At 35.2% G+C, this 18,573-nt stretch overlaps 2 protein-coding genes across 2 annotated transcripts in view; one reads left to right on the top strand and one right to left on the bottom strand.

Moving 5' to 3' along the window:
• Nucleotides 1-18,573, top strand: part of LOC306879646 (netrin-1) — a 68,282-nt gene that overhangs the window by 23,194 nt on the left and 26,515 nt on the right. The gene's annotated exons all lie outside the window — the stretch shown is intronic.
• The window catches only part of LOC306879647 (syntaxin-8-like), a 104,676-nt gene continuing 88,108 nt past the window's right edge, over nucleotides 2,006-18,573 (bottom strand). The window contains exon 8 of the mRNA XM_079432785.1: nucleotides 2,006-2,826. Within this exon, the coding sequence (XP_079288911.1) occupies nucleotides 2,723-2,826 (104 nt within the window). The 3' untranslated portion in view covers nucleotides 2,006-2,722. The remainder of the gene's footprint in view (nucleotides 2,827-18,573) is intronic.

The following is an 18,573-nucleotide window of genomic DNA, read 5'->3' as shown; positions in this document are numbered from 1 at the left end:
TGGCAGATAGCTCTCAGCTCACTCAGGGCGGGTCTAAGGTAACACGGTCTTGTCAATCAACTATCGTGGGAGCGGTCTGTGCAGAACTATGTCATTCTGACAGGAATCTCAGAACAGCCTGATTTAAGAAAAGGGATTTTAAAATAGGGATTTTAAAAAAAATACACTGGGTGGATTTTTATCATTATAGGATGGATGTGTAAAAACTTGTAAGTGAATTTTGCATCCGATGACCCCTGTAAGATGGAGGTGGGAACATACAAATCAAATATTTCCCAATTAACACTGACGAATGAATGATTCAGAAGCATGTTTAGAAAAAAAGCTAATTTTTATACACGTGGCTCCACTACAGTGCAGAGTTTACATACCAATATTTGTATTTTGCCTCTCGGTTTGGCGTAATATCTCCCACGAGACTCCTTCTACTAATTAGCAGCCTGTTAAAACACTCACACAGGTCAATGCACTGAGAGAGCTGAACCTTGAAAAATGTTTGAAGTGCTCCCCCTCTTACTGGCTGATGGACACCGGGGTCATTTCCAGGCAATCTGTTCCGATCGGCCAAAAGACTTCCCATGGTCTTTCCAGCCTCTCATACCCTTTCTCTCCCCTGTTCCACTGCAGTCCCTGCTTGCCCAACTGAAGTCATTTTCATGCTCTATAAAGTTTATTGAAAAATCCGCTGCAGTGGAGTTGTGTTCCAATAAAACAGCGTGAACGCTTGTTAACGTTGAGCGAGGACGGTAAATCGGAGAGGTGACACGCGCTAATGACATCTGCTCCAGAAGGTCTGGTCACCCTGAGACCTTCCCAGCACATTGGTGTGAATGAACTCTGAGAAGGTATGTGCGTGGGGGGTAAATGAAAAAGAGGGGCTTAGATTAGACAGCCACATTGTTATTGCTAATGAGGCTAATGGAGGGAGAAAAGGTCAGATAGTAAATCACATGAAACCTAATTGCATAGAATAGAGACAAAGGCGATATTCCCAGCCTGTCTGTGTCCGTTTTATTTATTATATTTTGTTATATACTTTATATAGACTAACATTTTTTTTTTACCTGATATTAATAATTGTTAAAGAATTACATTATAATAATCATATGTGCTCAAAGTATTATCAGTGAAAATCATCACTTTTGACTCTAAACACATTCATATGTGCCGTAATGATTCCTCAAACCTCAATAAAACTAATAAAAAGTGCCAATTCCAAATGTGGTATCCCAGAAGCCATTTCCCGAAAGCCATTTACAGAAAACACCAGAGATATTTGAGTTTTAGGGAACTAGCTCTGCTATGCAAATACCACAGCAGGTGGTAAACTGGATGTAGACTGTGGAGTCGTGTTGCTGCCCAAGACAACAGTCGACTTCTCATAGATGGGCTTTCATTCCTTGGGCGTCATCTGTCTTACAAACTTTGCGAATCATCCTTAAATCCGGAGGGTGTGGAAACATAACCAATCCGATTCCTCTTCCATAGACTTTGGGTTGAGTCACCAGTGTTTCTAGGGATGAACTTTCCTTTCTGTAGTCTAAGAGGCTCTGTCTCAAAGTGCTTCTATGGCAAAACAGTTAGGAAAAAAGGAAGTCGGTTTTGAGTGTGGATAAAGCTTATATTATATGTCAGTAGCTCTGTTTCCACCCAAGCCGTGAATTTACTTTATTTAAAAAAAATTTGAACATCAGAAACACAGTTTGTGAATAAAGCCACCCTTCTATTACAGGTGTCCAAGAGAACAACATCGTCATTTCCAGGGTGTTCTATTTGTATCCCGAATGAGGACAGAGAAAACATCTAATTCACATTCCTAATTTTCATAAGAAGTTGCAATATATTTGCCCTCACCTCTGAGATCAGGAAATGTGATCAGAAGATATGGAATCCTTCCCCGGTGTCCGAGTCTGCTCAGCTGACTTTGGGCTTCCTGAGGCTCGATGGAAGTCTTTCAGTTTCAGAATAATAGGTTACCAAAATAAATTACTCAGAGACTTGTTTTAATAAAACTTTAACGCATCACCATTTGTAATGGTTTCGCTTTATTAGTAAACAATAACTCATAAGCAATAAAATGAAAGTAACAGCGAGTAAGTCTTCGCCATCGGAGCGCGGCGCCGTCTAGAGCCCTCCTTTAGCTTTTATAGCCTTGCATACAATTTGCATTGTATAGTATCCTTATATAGTAATCCTTTTTACACACACACACACACACACAGACGCATTATCCTACTTAGTACAGAGTGTCAAAAGTTCAAATGGAAGAATTGCAGGGGTTCTAAATACAACATGAATATCTTCATTTCTGTTTAAGCCTACAAAAATATGTGTAACATCTCTAAAAGCATGGTCTAAATATACATGTCTTAGCCACAAAAGTAACACCCATATACAGATATAAAAATTGTACGGTTAGAAAGAGATTCCATCTCACATCTTTAATGTAAAATGCAGTCCCTTTCTTTACATCGTCTTAAAAAGCAAACAAAGCATATAGCAACCAAACCACCAGCCTTCAACACTTTTTGGGAACAAAATGTATAACCAGAAAATACATCTGAAACCTTCTATAATTTTAGAGATGGAGCTTTGAGTTTCAGTGATTCTATATCACTAGCTAAAATTAAAATTATTGTATTCAACCACTTCCCTTAACAGTTTCATTATTTTCTTATTCAATGTTTCTTGTTTTCGCATCAATTTTATGATGGTCCTTATCTTAAAATTTATGTTCCTCTGATGTTCCAGGTCTTTTCTTGGTCCGGTGGCGCCACTCCACTTTCTCTTGTTTTGTAATTTTCCGGCTTTCTTCCAACTGCAATCCTTTAATGATCAAATCGTCAAAATTAATATTTACTTTACTTGGGCCATGATTACTGTTTTAGAGTTAGAATTGATCAGGAAATGGTGTATTTATAGGCCCTTCTCTCACAAGGGAAAAAAAAAATGGAAATTGTAGTCACTGTACATTAAGGTTTAGAGCACAGACAAAAAACTCAACTGGCGGCAGATGTCAGAATGTCCAGAGCTACATTTTAGATGTGCAATGATTAATTCTTTAAATCACTTGATTTAAGTCACAATTTTTTTTAATCCAACATCCCAAAAAGTTTTCATAAAATGGATGGATTTAAACCAGTGATTTGACATAAAGTATTAATTAAGGAACTGTGACAGCAATACAGTATGACTCAGGAGGGCTTTTCTTGGCCCGAGGGGAAGAATTAACACTGTAATTTTCAAACATGGTTATTTTCCCATAAAACTGCCACACCAACAACTCTGCAACATTATCGATGACTTCATTGACTAATTTGACAAGATAATGTCTTCATAAAGAGTTCCCCATTTCTCCTTTTCTGAGTGCCAAGAGAGCTACGTACGGTTAATGCTGTGGATCAGATTGTCAACATTCCAAACGAATGTGATATCTGTGACAAGGAGTTGAGCAATCACTTAGTTTCACAGAACTAAGCCCAAAAAGACACTGAGCTTTAACGCTGGTGCCTTTTGACACCATTCCATTTTGGCTCAAAGTGTTTGTAGGTTCTCTGTCGGCAGGTTTTACTCAATGGCCTATGGTACCATTAAGGTTACACAAGAACCTTATCAGAGAGGAGGATAAATATATTATTGTTGTTGGAAATATAACAGCACTGCTGCCAAGTTGATTTTGTATAATGCCTCAGATCTTGCGGCAACTGGCCTTTAGTCTTGTTGCTCATGATCGTAGCTCAAGAAGATTTTTACGATGTTTAAAGCAGTGAACCAAGACAGACCAGGTAATAAAGTAAATTTCCTTTTAACATCTGCCTTGGACAATGGAATCGTGCTCAGTGTCACACTTCATTCATTAGCATCTAAACTATCTAATGGAATATATAGCAATTTTTTCCATCATTTGTAATCTGCTTCTATGGCAAAGAATGGTCCAGCATTACAGGTTACTGCATTTGGCACATCTAGAGGGGCGTCTCAGGAAAGAGCTTGTTGCCAGATGTGGGGTGCATGTGCAGTGAAATGGCAGTGTTGTGGTATATAAACTCTGCGTTCTGTGCTGTCGTAGACTGAAAGCTGGATCTTTTCTCATCTTTGTATGTCTGGCTTTGCGCAGTCTGGTGAATCTACATAAATCCCAGAAGGCTTTCACCAAGCTGGGATGAATAGGGGTGGCCGCTTTAGTCTGCTTCTGTATAATTCTTACAATCACACAAAACAGACATCCTCGAAAGTTCATTCAAGGCAAAGAAACAAACTGAAATATTCTCTCATGTTTATCTCTTTTGTTTATGTCTTGCTCTTCTCTCTTTTTTCCCCTTTTCTGTCCTTGCAGAATCTTTGTCTCTCTGTTATTGTTGTCTTTCGCCTCCGTTAGCAAGGAAATAGATGCACTCTGCTTTTTGACACACCATTTATTCCTGCATCACAGCATGCAGTTGGCGTATCACTTCTGATGCAAGTGGTGCTGCACTATTTGGAACAGCTGATCACCACTAACGAGGGGGCAAGCTGGTCATTAAATGGTTGTTAATGCTGGAAAGTGGAGGTCTTTGTTGTGGTTATAAAACCCTTAGAACCTCTTGACCTGAAGCCCGTATTAGTTTCCAAGCATTCAGAGCCATCCTTCTTATCACATAGGCCCTACTTAACGTCTTCATAACAAAAGAACAGACAGAAAGAGAGAGAAAGAGTGAGATAAAGATAGAAGGAACATTAAATAGAAAGAACAAAGAGCCTCTGACACTTACATTATAGCAGTGACAGAAAACATGGTCCAACTATATACACATACTGGACCAGTAGAAAATTGAATTATTATTGGTAGTGCTAGTAAACTAGCACTACCAACCTCACCATAAGATAATTTTAAACTGGATGAGATAATACTAATTTCAGAAGGAAGCCGTGTCTCTACTGCAACCCTTGACATTCTTATTAAAGTCTAAACCTTGGCATGAATGTTAGAAAAAAGCTCCAAAATACATGCAAAAACTCACACGAGAGAAGGAGGTGTTTCTGTATTGCTGTGATTGGCTATAATTAATATGCCTGCCTATCATATTCACAACTGTGCTGTAAATCAGCATGAATGGGTCACACTGCTGGAAATAGAAAGACAAATGACAAAATAAATAATTCACCCACTCAAACATAACCACTTCTGCTCATTTATGAATTGAAATGAACGTGAAATTACCTGAATTTGTATTAAAAGTGCACCACATGCCTGCAACCATAAACTGTATAAAGTGTCAAGCTGCAATTGTGACAATAAGGAAATATTTTTACCATATCTTACCTGTTAAATTTAATTTTGTTGGTATAATCTGATTTATTCAGCCTGATTTACCAAGACTTGAATACTAACATTTAGACGTTACCAAATGAAGCAAATGTTTAGGATAAAAATTTTTTTCAGTATAATTACACCTGATGTGTTTATTAGTCTAAAATAGTAAGCAAACAGTAAGCTAGTTTGAAAAGCAGTTACATGAAACAAGCTTTAAATTATGAGATTTTGATGTGATAAAGCAATATAAATTATGATGCAAAAATTATACTACCTATTTTTTTTGATAAATGTAAGATAAAATGAAAAATGATTTTATATAAAACATAAAAACAGACCTAGAGGGGGGACGTTTCCTCCTTATTTTAGCTCACCTTATCTTTTTGGTGTTTGGATGATTTTGATCTAATATGTTAAGCCAGTGGCTGGAAGTGTATTAAAGCATATGTTTTTGTATGCACGGTGGTTTGAAAGAGGGAGCCCCTCCAAAACTTCCAAAATTCGCATATTCTTAAATTCATTGCCAAAACCGAGCATGTTTTATTACTAACCAACAGCAGTCATGCCCAGCAGTGCTCCTGGGCTCCCATGTGGATGAATTTATAATTATGAAGAACCGGAGGTACACAAGTCATAATCCGAGCGTTCTTCAGCCAGTGATGAATAATGCAGTGGAAATCATTCCAGGAGTTGGACTGAAATTGAAATGTTATGTCGTGAGGTCAATAAAAATGCACACATTTGCAGCATATTCATTTAAATGTCAGTGTGTTACTGATCTGGGAGTTGATAAACATGTCGGCCCAGCCCAATTAGAGCTACTTTTAAAGTTCATGCCATAATTTAACAAGCAGAATACAGATAAATATGTGATTGTGGGCCACAAGACCAGTCAATAGGGTCAATCATCCAAAAGCTGAATAAATAAGCTTTTCATAATTGTATGGTTTGTTAGGATAGGACAATATTTGGCCGAGATACTACTATCATTTGGAAACTGAAGGTGCTAAAAAAAATCTAAATATTGTGAAAAATCACCTTTAAAGTTATCCAAATGAAGTTCTTAGAAATACATATTACTAATCAAAAATTAAGTTTTGATATATTTACAGTAGGAAATTTACTAAATATCTTCATGGAACATGATCTTTACTTAATATCCTAATGATTTTTGCAATTAAAGAAAAAACAATAATTTTGACAATAATTTTATACAATGTATTGTTGGCTATTTCTACAAATATACCCGTGCTACTTATGACTGGTTTTGTGGTCCAGGGTCACATATGTTTTTGGACAAAATTTGATTTGTTTGATTTGCCATATCTGCTTTGTGAAATCTAATTCCTTAAAATCTATTCATTTACTGTAACACCACAGTCCACAATTATTATTATTATTAATGTTTGTTTGTAGCTTTACATCACCAAGAGCAAACAGAAAAACAGTAATCGTAACATTATGACTACCTATTTTAGCTGTGTCTGTTTTAAAGCAATAAGAAAGAGAAGGAAAAATGAAGGGCGTTCTTGCAAAGCGAAGAAAGGTTGTCGTGTGTGTTTGGGTGCGTGTGTATGTGAGAGTTTTGGTCTTGTGGAGTGATTCTCTGTTTGACAGCACTCACATTTGTCTTGAATTAGGACTCAAAGGGCTTGAGTCAGATCCGTTTGACTCCGGGGTTCACATACAGGTGGAAACAAAAGCTTGAGCGCTCTTCAGCTCTCTCAGCATGCTGGGTGGAGAAGAGAGGCACTACATGAAATGTGCGTCCTGTTAAAAGTATACTGTTGACGTGTGGGACGTGATCCCCTCCTCCCGCTGTTATTCTCCAGTGTGTCCACACCAGTTCGTCTGATCAAAGACTCAGATGGTAAGATGTTCTTTTCCTGGCTGCCTCAACTCCTCTAATCTTTTATTTGTTTATTTCATGCCAAGGTGATAGTTTGGAAATCTAACACTCGTTCACTCCAGGGTTGGAGGAAAGGAGAGGTGGTACCTCACTCTCTAAACATGTGATTTGTAGTTTTTCACTTTTTCAGGACTCATTAAAAGCATTCCAGATTTGAGTCATGATTTGGCTAATAGCTGTTTATATTTTTAAGAGCTATTTTTAATGTTTACATTTTGCTTCACAAAGGTGCAGACAGCTGTCAGCATAAAGAATAATAATCTCAGACAGGTATGTTTCTTGTTGACAAAATGACAGTGTGAGTGACTAAATGTCAGGGTCTTGGGAAAAATCCAGTTTTGCTTTTAATTCACCTTGATATGTTTTAAAAGTCTGCTTTTTTTGCACATGTGAACTATTGTGTAATATGATTTCATAGTTTTACATGATACATTATATCAGAATATTTCTGCCTATATGTGACCCTGGACCACAAAACCAGTCTTAAGTCGCTGGGGTATATTTGTAACAATAGCCAAAAATACATTGAATGCACTGAAAAAAATGATTAATTGAATCTACAAAATTTTTTAAGGTAAGTGGTTGCAATCAATTTATTTTAGCTACATTTAAATAAACAAATTTAGTTAACTGACTTTCAACGTATATATATTTTTTTATTAAATGTAGCTAAAATAAATTGTTTACTACCACTTACCTTAAAAAATGTAGTATCATTTTTTTCAGTGTGGGTCAAAAATATTGATTTTTTTTTTTAGAGAAGATTCCATATGAGCACAGACTGTGCAGTGTATCTGTGTTGGTTGTGTTCATTAATAATATTGGAAAAATGTTTTACATTTAATCTGCTATTATTAGCCTGTGAATGTGAAACATTAATTGTTTTGCGAAATTAATGAAGTGATAATTTCCTTATAAAAGAGCATTCCAGAGAGTGTGAATCAGATAAACTTCTTCTGTGTGGTCTTTGCATTTTCAATACGAGAGCAGCAAATGACACTGATACAAACAAAGCGTTTAACAATCACCAAGCAATATGTTAACAACACATTTAAATGGCAGTCAGCCAGAGAGCTACAAAAGACAGAATTACAAATACAAATACATATAAATATGAAACTTAATTGATCCATGTGTTGTCTTTAATAGTATAAGTTTATAGTAATGTTAAAAGCAATAGTCTTTTCAGTTCAGAGATACAATTAGATACAATCAGTTTTACAAAGTTAGCAGAAGTCAATGAGGCATTTTTTTTTCTGTTCAACTATGGATAAAGTGACTGCAAAACGTTACATGTACCCTAAGGAATAGTTCACCCAAAAATGAAAGTTCTGTCATCATTTGCTCACCCTCATGTTCTTCCAAACCAGTGTGATTTTCTATATTCCATGAAACACAAAATGGGAAAATTTAATGAATGTACTCACCACCCTTTTAAGTGCCATTACTATGAATGCAATTTAAATTTAAGCTTCAAAAAGCTTGATACAAAAGCATCATAAAGGAATCATAAAAGTATAACAACTATATTCTTTGAAAAGTCATCATATGATAGTTTGGGGACTGATAGGACAGGACATTCAGTGAAGAACGACTTACGTTTTAGCCTGATTCTCATGCCAAACTATTATAATTATTATAATGGAAAAATAGCCCACAAGTTGAAAGGAACAACAGGTTTGGAACAATATCAGAGTGAGTAAATAATAACAGATTAAAAACAAAAGATTGACTGACACTGTCTGGAGAAATATATGCCATATGCCATGAAGTTATTTATTTCTCTCAGTCCAAACCACTGAATATCTTTGGCTGACCACAGAACCACAATGCAAATGTTCATCATTGTCTCAGTGATGAAGAAAATGCATATGTTCCTTGGGGAAACTTTTTTGCCAGTATTGATTTAAGGCCCAGAGCAAAAGCCTTGAACTGACGCAACATCCAAAAACGCATGTGCAGGCACACACTTGCACTCTTACATTCCACACACACACACAGAGACTTGTTTCACTATCCTTGTGGGGACTCTCATAGGCGTAATGGTTTTTCTACTGTACAGACCGTATATTCTATTGCCCTACACCTAAACTTAGCCCTCACAGGAAACTGCTTGCATTTTTAGATTTTCAAAAAACTTAATTCTGTGTGATTTATAAGCTTGTTTACACGTGGGGACCTCAATTTAGGTCCCCACAGTAACACAAGTCCCCATGAGTCTGTGTGTATTCAGGTTTAAGTCCCCACCGGTATATAAAAACAAAAACACACACACAGAGACAGAGAGATGCACTTCATGTCATACAAGCACCTAAACACACTCCCCATGCTTAACTTTGCTGAAAGACGACCAAACCAAAACAAGGCTGATGTGGTGATATCTAATATTTTCTCATTAAGTCTTAGAGGGCTCAGGGGCTAATCGCATTACTTAAAAGGGCACTCAAAGATTCAAACTAAACTAGGCATGGATGGGTCCTCTTCCATGTTTGTTTAAAAGCCCAGTAAGGAAAGCAGCCCTCGGCATAACTTCTTCTCTGAAGGGCCGGTGTTAGGTGTTGGTATTGAGTCTGGTGGCACCGACCCCCAGTACAGGAAAGATCTCACGCCCTGGAGTTCGTGACATATGACTGGTGATTTTTGACACTGAAGGTCAGGACTCGCACCTGAGATGGTGTTGGAGCAGACAGATATTACATGCATGAGATGTTTGTCTGCTAAAGGATGTATGAGCTGTGAGTGAATTCTTTAGCTCTAAGTCACAGAATGTGGGTTTGTTTTTACCCCCATTTGATTTAGTGCACCACCATTTTGGTACTGCTTCACCAAGCGTGTTGTTTCGTTCATTAAAAAGAGTGTACAACGGTGTAATCACCTTCTATTCTAATGGCTTCAGACTTTTTCTCTCTTTATTTTTAAAGTCTATGCTTAGATTTCCATGTTTTTACATTAAATTTATTACAGTTTAAACTAAAAATCATTGAAATCTGATACATTCAACACTCTTTTCACCCTTCACTCAAATTGTTGAAACAACAGCTGTAATCTCTGAATTATATGTATGGGGTGACGTCTTTTTATCTTCACTCTGTCTGACAGGCTCAATGAAAAAGGGCCAATAGTGTTGAGTGCTGGACTGATATCCCTGATAACTGAGGAGAATTACCAGTGGCCTCTAGTCTGACACTGTTTATACAGCACACATTTAGTGAGTGTAAGAGTGTAAGAGAACTAGCATTAATCTCCTCACTTATTGGCAATGTTGGGAAGGTTACTTTGGAAATGTAATAGGTTACAAATGACAAGTTATCATATTTAAAATGTAATAAGTAATGTAACTTTTCAGTTACTTTATTAAAGTAATGTAACTGATTACATTTGTGACCCTGGACCACAAAACCCACCAAAAAATGTATGTGTGTGTGTGTGTGTTTGTGTGCATGTGTGAAAATTCAGATGTAACCTCCTTTTTGATTGACAACATTTTCATAACTGTAATTTAATTACACATTGTAATTAATTACAATTACATTTATTTTGTAATTAAATACGTAATTCCATTACATGTTACTCCCAAACACTGCTTATTGGTATGTTCAGACATTTCAGGAAGAGAAGACAAAATTAACTACTTCTGATAATTTGTGTGAGTTTAGCGCACTAATGTTTGTTGAAATAAGGTCAGGTTAACAAAAATATAATCCTAAATATACACTTACACCTATACGGGATGATGTACTGCTCCTTTTCTCAATCTTCAACTAAATGAATCTGTGTGGGAAATAAAAAAACAATCATTTATTCCAACTAATCAAACATTAAGAGAGTGTTTGAGGAAATTCTAATGTTTAGCAGGAGTAATACAATATATACACTACTGTTCAAAAGTTTTATATCAGTAAAGCCCGGCTCACACTGTGCGATTTTGGCCACGATTTGTTCGTCTGAGACAAATTTTGAAAATCCTAACATCCTAAAAGATTCCTATAATCCTAGGCTAAAATCGGTTGTCTAGATCGCTGATTTGACATGTTCACCGACAGCCGATTAATGGCCGTTGCGATCAATTTTTTCCTCCGATTAAATTCTGGCAGTGTCAGAAGATTTCAGACACTTTCCTGCAGTGTAACATCTCCTACGACGACCGTCAAACCAAGAACCAATAGGAGCACTTAACTTGATGACGCAATTAGCGCGACAACTTCAAACCATTCATTATTTGTAAAAACAATATATGTACAAAGTAAAGTTTACTTAAAGTTTATTTATTAAGGGGCAGGATGTTTAAACTCGAATAACAAAATTACCTCAAGTTCGCTCTGTAGAACTGGAAGTCCATAAAGTCCTCTTTTGCCCAGCCATGACTTGCTCCACACACATCGTCTTTTTCGTTTTTTTTTTAACATCAAGGCATGTAATTAATAAAACTAACGCTACACGTTGCTGTTGTTTGCTAGCTGCCATTATAGCGAGAGAACGCGGGTCACGTATTGATGACGTAAAACTCCGGACAAGTCTTCTTGAGTACGTCCGTTTTTGAAAAAAAAAAAGTACGTCCGTTTTTGAAAAAAAAAAAAGAAGTACGTCCGTTTTTGTTGCGTCTTGACTGTCGTACAGTCTGACATTAAGACAACTGAGATCCTACAGTCTGACATGGGGATCATGGTCGTACAGTGTGACAAGCAACAATCGCAAAAGATTATTAAAAATCGCACAATGTGAGCCCAGCTTAAGATTGTTTAATGTTTTTAAAAGAAGTCTCTTCTGTCTCTTATAACTTTCCCTAAAAAGGGAAAAAAAGGTGCTAACAAATAACAAGCACAACAAAAATCAAAATTCTAACACTCTCTTCATTTTTAAGGCAGAAAAAAACAATTAGCTGCGCTCGAAAGCTATCACCTTACACTCTTTCCTCATGGCTGTACGTGTTTATCAGCCTCTCAGTGAGCTGAGCTGAACTAAAGAGGAGATGGAGACAAAACACATCTGGTTTGGCTTTCTCCTCAACCCAGCCAATCAGAAGAGTCATCTCACCCCCTTATCTCTGCCTGGAGTTTATCAGCTAAGTGGATGTGTAGCTACAAGTGTGAATAGCTGGTTTTGTCGGCTTCACTGATGAGGGTTTTCATCCTCTGTGAGTATTCAGCACTCACCAGCCTGGTTGGACGACTACGTAATCTTTCACTCTGTTAGGACAGATGCTGTTCCATTCTGTGGTTAGGAAGTACCACCATAGGGATGAGCTTTTCCTCCCACTTCCAAAAGCATCTGTAATCTTGTTCCGTCACATAAGGCAACATTTAAATTATGATCATGCTTTTAAGGCAGATGACATGATGAGATTAGTGAGTCTGAAAGCACTTCAAAGATACAGGGAAGCATGCAGGCCGAACAAGGTGTGAGAGTGGGTGTCAAAGTGCAAAATGAGCAGATCTCAAGCTGTAGAAATGAAACAAAATGTGCCTGACAGTGAGTTGGTTGTGGGGGGACGACATAATGTACAGCCGCTTTGTGTTTGTTCCCATTGAGAGGCAACCACCTTGAATCCTGCACGCCTCTAAAAAAGCAGGTGCGAGGAGGCCGTATGCTTTATGTGTGTGTGTGTTCATACAAACAGGGTCATATCACAACAATCACAATCTCAATCATGAGGAAACCAGATGAGGTACTGAAACAGCTTTTCCCAGCTGCTCTATGTGTGTTGAGGTTGTTTTTTCATGACTGAGGGTAAGAGGAAGCAGTGTGAGCCAAATACTACTACCAATAGCCTGACATGTTGACAGTGCAATTTCGTTTCAGTGGAGCTATTTCAGGTGCTCAGTGATGCCACAACAGTTATGCTCATGAGAGAAAAAAAAAAAAAAAAAAAAATATATATATATATATATATATATATACTGTATGTATATATATATATATATATATATATATAGACAGTCTAAAACTATCAGTAAATGATAAATTAAATCTATCTTGCTTAATTTAATCTTTTAGTAGGATGCATTGATTGTAACAACTTTAGTTTTGTTTATTTTGCACAAGGGTAAATATATACAATAAAAACACGATAAACAAACAAACAAACAAAAAATATATAATACAATCCATATATTGTGCAGGGAGAGGCAGAAAACCCAAAGGGCTTATTTAGAGCCTCCACCTAAACAGTGAAAAACAAATAAACTCATAAAACTAAATGACGAGATATATATTTGTTATTGTAATCTAGATACAAATTAATTACAACATATGTCGAAAAAAAAAACAGAATATACTCAAAATAAACCATCTATGGTACATAAAATACAAGATAAATTATTACAAAGCAGCATTTAAATGATCTTTTATTCTTCTTTTATAACATATTAAAGAGGAAAATTTTTTTTCTAGATGAGATAAATCATTCCATAATTTAACACCCTTAAATCTTATCAAGTATTGACCTCTACAAGTGAGAACTTTAGGAAAATGAAAATGTGAAATTTGACGCGTTAAATAACAACGAACCTGTGAATTTACTTTAAAATACATTTTAAATTGCTTTATAATGTAACCCTCACTTGAATATATCTTATACATAAAAACACATATTGAAGAATATTAATATCATAAACAGTAAGAACCTGAAGTTTATGAAATAAAGAAGCAGATGAAGTATATTTGTTTGATTGGGTTGCAATCCTAACAAAATGCTTCTGAAGAACAAAAATTCTTAGAAAGAGTAGTAGGATAAGTAGTCGCCCAAACAATATTACAATATGAAAGATACGAATAAATGAAACTATAATAAAGCATAAGAAGACACTCTGTAGTAAGAAGATGCCTAACCCTCCTTATTACACCAGTAGATGTATGTATTTTTCTGCTCACGTAATCAGCTTGTTCTTTCCAACTCAAAGTCTCATCAATAAAAACTCCCCAAAATTTTGTAGTTGACACTTGAGGCGCCTCAATAGACTCCATAATAATTTTTGATAAATCCTTTGGGTATATTTTGTTACCACTAAAAATGATAAAACTTGATTTTATTGTATTTAACGATAATTTGTTTAAATTAAACCAATTTGCATAAGCAAGTAAACCATTATTTGTATTCTTAATCAATGAATTAAAATTTGAGTGAGAGCGAACTAAGGTTGTATCATCAGCAAACATTACTGGAGTAAGAATATTTGAAACATTTGACAGGTCGTTTATATAAATAAGAAATAGTAATGGTCCAAGTACGGACCCCTGAGGAACCCCACAGAGTAGACTTGCTTTGCTAGAATAGCAACCCTTATAACAAACAAACTGTCTCCTATTAAAAATATAATTCATCAACCATTTACAGTTAAAATTATGAAAACCATATTTATACAATTTATCTAATAAAATGTAATGATTAACTGTATCAAAAGCTTTTGACAAGTCTAAAAAAAATACTACAAGCAAATTCTTGATTTTCCAGTGCAAGGGTAACCTTGTCAATCAGGTGAAGCAAAGCCATATAAGTAGAGTGTTTTTTTCGGAATCCATATTGATGCTTATAAAGAATAGAATTTGAGTCTAAGTGAGAAAGAATCCGCTTATATACTATTTTTTCTAAAAGTTTTGAGAAACATGGCAAAATAGATATAGGTCTATAGGTTTTAAAACATTGTGGATCATCTGCTTTAAACAGAGGAATAATTTGAGCTATTTTTAAATCCTCTGGTACAATGCCTGTTTTCAAAGAAAGAGAAAAAATGTGAACAAGTGGCTGCAATATTGAACATTTCACCTGTTTGACAAGAAATACAGAAATATTATCATGACCAGCTGAAGATCATTTTAATTCATCAATAATTTCACTTATTTCCTGAATTTCAGGTGGCTTAAAAATAGAGATAATAGGAAAGTTTATGGGTTTATTTATAAGTTTATTTTATATCCAGGTGTACACCATTACCAATAGGGATATTATTAGCTAATTTATGACCAACATTAACAAAACATTCATTAAATTTTTGAGCTATGTCAAATGGATCATTAAAAGAATTTTTGCCATCCACAAAGTCTGAAGATAATTCCGAGTTGGTCTTTTCTCTTTGCAGCAACTGATTTATTACTTTCCATGTGGATTTAATATCATTTGAACATTTCTTACATTTTTCACCAATGTGTGTCTTTTTTGCTGATCTAATAGAATGGTTATATTTATTTCTGTAACATTTATCCTTATTTAGAAATATTTAACTTACTCATAATTCTCTTTTGCTGGATTTCTTTTGATAGTTTAACCCTGTTAACCCTAATTTCAGAACAGTGAAACATAGGAAAATGATCAGACAAGTCTGAACATAACACACCAGATTTAATTTCTTGACTTTGAGAATTTGTTAAAATGTTATCAATTAAAGTTGCTGAATTTTCTTTAACTTTTGTAGGTTTATGAATAAGAGGAAAATAATAACTAGAGTAAAGAATATTTAGGAAATCTGCTGTAGGGGTATAACATTTATTTTTTAGGAGATTTATTTTAAAATCACCCAAAATATAACAATATTTATGCTCATTGTTTATCAAATCAAGAAAGTTGGCAAAAGTATCATTAAAATGTTGAATATTGGAATCAGGTGCTCGGTAAATAACACCAACAATAATATTTCTTCCTCCATTACCAATTGAGAGCTCAACAAATAAATGTTACACATTAATTCTATCTGAATTTAAAGCAAGATCATCCCTAATATTAAATTTATAATCTTCATGAATAAACAAAGATACTCCACCTCCCAACCTGTTCTTTCTAACATAATGAACATAGTTATATTTAGATCATTTAAACATTTCTCTAGAGGTTTCATTTAACCATGTTTCAGATAAAGCAATAATAGAAAACTGATGTTTAAATAAAGATAAATAATGAATAAAATGATCATAATTCCTAGATAAACTTCTTATGTTCAAATGAAAATTAGAAAAAACATTAGAAGGCAAAGATCTACATAAATCATTAAACTGATTTTCAGTATAAAAACTACAAGAGTTTGAAGCATTCAATGATGAAAAATCATTTAAATCTGGGTCAACATCCAAGTTATAAGAATCAACTGTAGAAAGATCAAATGGCTTAAAGGTCTCAGTTTCAAAAACAAATTTGTTGGAATCAATAATGTATATAAAGAAATATACAATAGATGTGATTAACTTATCAAAATACAACAAATAACTAATAATAAAGATATTGAACCAAACTCTGAACACTTGCCTTCCTTTGTTTTGGTGGATTTTGGATAGGTGGATGAACAATAAGTTTGTCGTATTTCAGATATGCAATGTCACCTCTTTCTCGGGCTGCCTTCATTGCTGGAAGTAATTCTCTCCTCCTTTGCCGAATGGTTTCAGGGATGTCCTCGTTAATAAAAAATGCCAGAGCCCTTTAAGTTCTTTGCTTTATCCAAAACTGCAAGTTTATCCTTCAATCGCAAAAATCTGACAACAATAGGTCGAGGCTTCGCTGATGATACCACTGACTTCCCAACTCTATGAGCCCAATCCAACTCTATTTTACGATGATCCAGCTGTAATTTTTCACTGAAGAGCTTTCTCACTTTTTCTACAGATTCAGACACCTTTTCTCTTATAGACTCATTAATGCCTTCCACAACAATATTTTGGTGTTTTGCCTGGCCTTCCGGATATTCTATCTTGTCTGAAATTGTGATCAAACTTTTGCAGATTGTGTCCAGATCTGTTCTGGTTTCATTACAATTTGAAGACCATGTCTTACAAGAGATTTTAAGATCATCAAGTTCTTTTTGAGTCATTTCTAGACTCACCTTAAAATCATAAATTGCTTTGACAGGTCATCAATCCTTCTGTTTGAGGAGTCAACAATGATTTGTACACAAGTTTTGAAACTTCTTTCTTGTTGTTCGAGCAAGGTTCTATAGAAGTCTTTTTGCTGTTCCAACAGTTCACGCACTTGCACCATGGTGACATATTCCTCGGTGCTGTTGTTTGTAGCCTTAGGTGGCATGGTTTGATCAACAAGGCCGATTAGGCCCAAAGATCCCCTAAAGCCAAAAACCTCCACAAAGTATCAATAAAATCCACAATATTGCAATTTAACGTAGACTAGACTCTTCTTAACACAATCTTCAAAAGAAAAATTTGACTTTAGGCAGGATTCTTCAGATTCCAGTTTGACTGAAAACCTTACACAAGTTCAGAAAAACACAGCGGCAGCCGTGCTTTTCTTTTTCTTAACTGCAACAACTTACAATCTAAGACAGCGCATGCTGCCCAATCCATATAAAACATCACTTCTTTTACCACAGATTGTTTTAAATCATGTTATGAAGAAAGAAAGAATACAGCTGAAAGGTTTTCGGGTGATGTCATCGTAATAACAGATTTTTCTCATTACTTTGGTAAAACATACTCTTGTGATTAGTTTTCTCAGTTTTATGTCTGTCCAATAGCAATATAAGGAATTTCTGTGCCTTGAAAAAGTAATAAAATGTGGTACTTTTTTTTTATTTTTTTACATTTTCAGAGAAAACAACTTGGATTTTCTGTTTATCAATAAGTTCAGCAAGTCTGTAGAAATGTAAAGAGGTCGGGGGCTGCATAGTGGATTGCGTTTGCCTTGTTAGCAAAAGTGAATAATCCATAGCTAGAGGGTAGGAAGGATCAGTTTCCACTGGGATCCAAACAAGCAGGCAGAATTAATACCAACAGTATATGCCTGTTTGAAAGCAAACAAGCCGTGCATGGAGTAAGTTTGAAGAGGAGACACTTTTAGGACAGGCCAAATTATCATTCTTAATGTCCTGCAGGCATCTTGAAAAATGTATTCCAAGTTTAACATTTTTTGGCAGCAAGTAGAAAATCTGTGGAGATGAGCCACGAGTATTTTGGGAGATAATAAGTGGAGTTTTACAAAAAAATTAAATAAAAATGAAGTCACTCTTTACCAACTAGATGGCATTGTACACAAGTGACTAATACAAACAGATTAAGTATTAAAATAAGAATCAAAATCTCTGATTGCTAATAATTAGAAAGGATTATACGGCCCTGCAAGGCAAAAAAAAAAAAAAAAAAAAAAGAAGCAAATTAATACCCAAACATTATTTCCATTTTCACAGTTTTCTGAAAAAATACAATCATGAGATTAACTGTAATTTATTTTTCATTCACATTAAATATTGAATATATAGAAATAGTTTCTGTGTATGCGTTGGAACAATACTTATTATGAAAAACACTGTACAAATATACTTGCATTTTATTTGACACATTATGTGCACTTACAGTGTACTTTCACAAGACGATGCTGAGTAATACAATGTAAGAACACGGACTTAATATGGGTTAAGGATTAGTTTATGGTGCTATAAAT

This window comes from Barbus barbus (genome assembly GCF_936440315.1).
Source record: "Barbus barbus genome assembly, chromosome: 13".
NCBI classification, from domain to species: domain Eukaryota; kingdom Metazoa; phylum Chordata; class Actinopteri; order Cypriniformes; family Cyprinidae; genus Barbus; species Barbus barbus.
The sequence above is the reverse complement of the archived record's forward strand: the minus strand, read 5'-3'. Positions and strand labels throughout refer to the sequence as shown.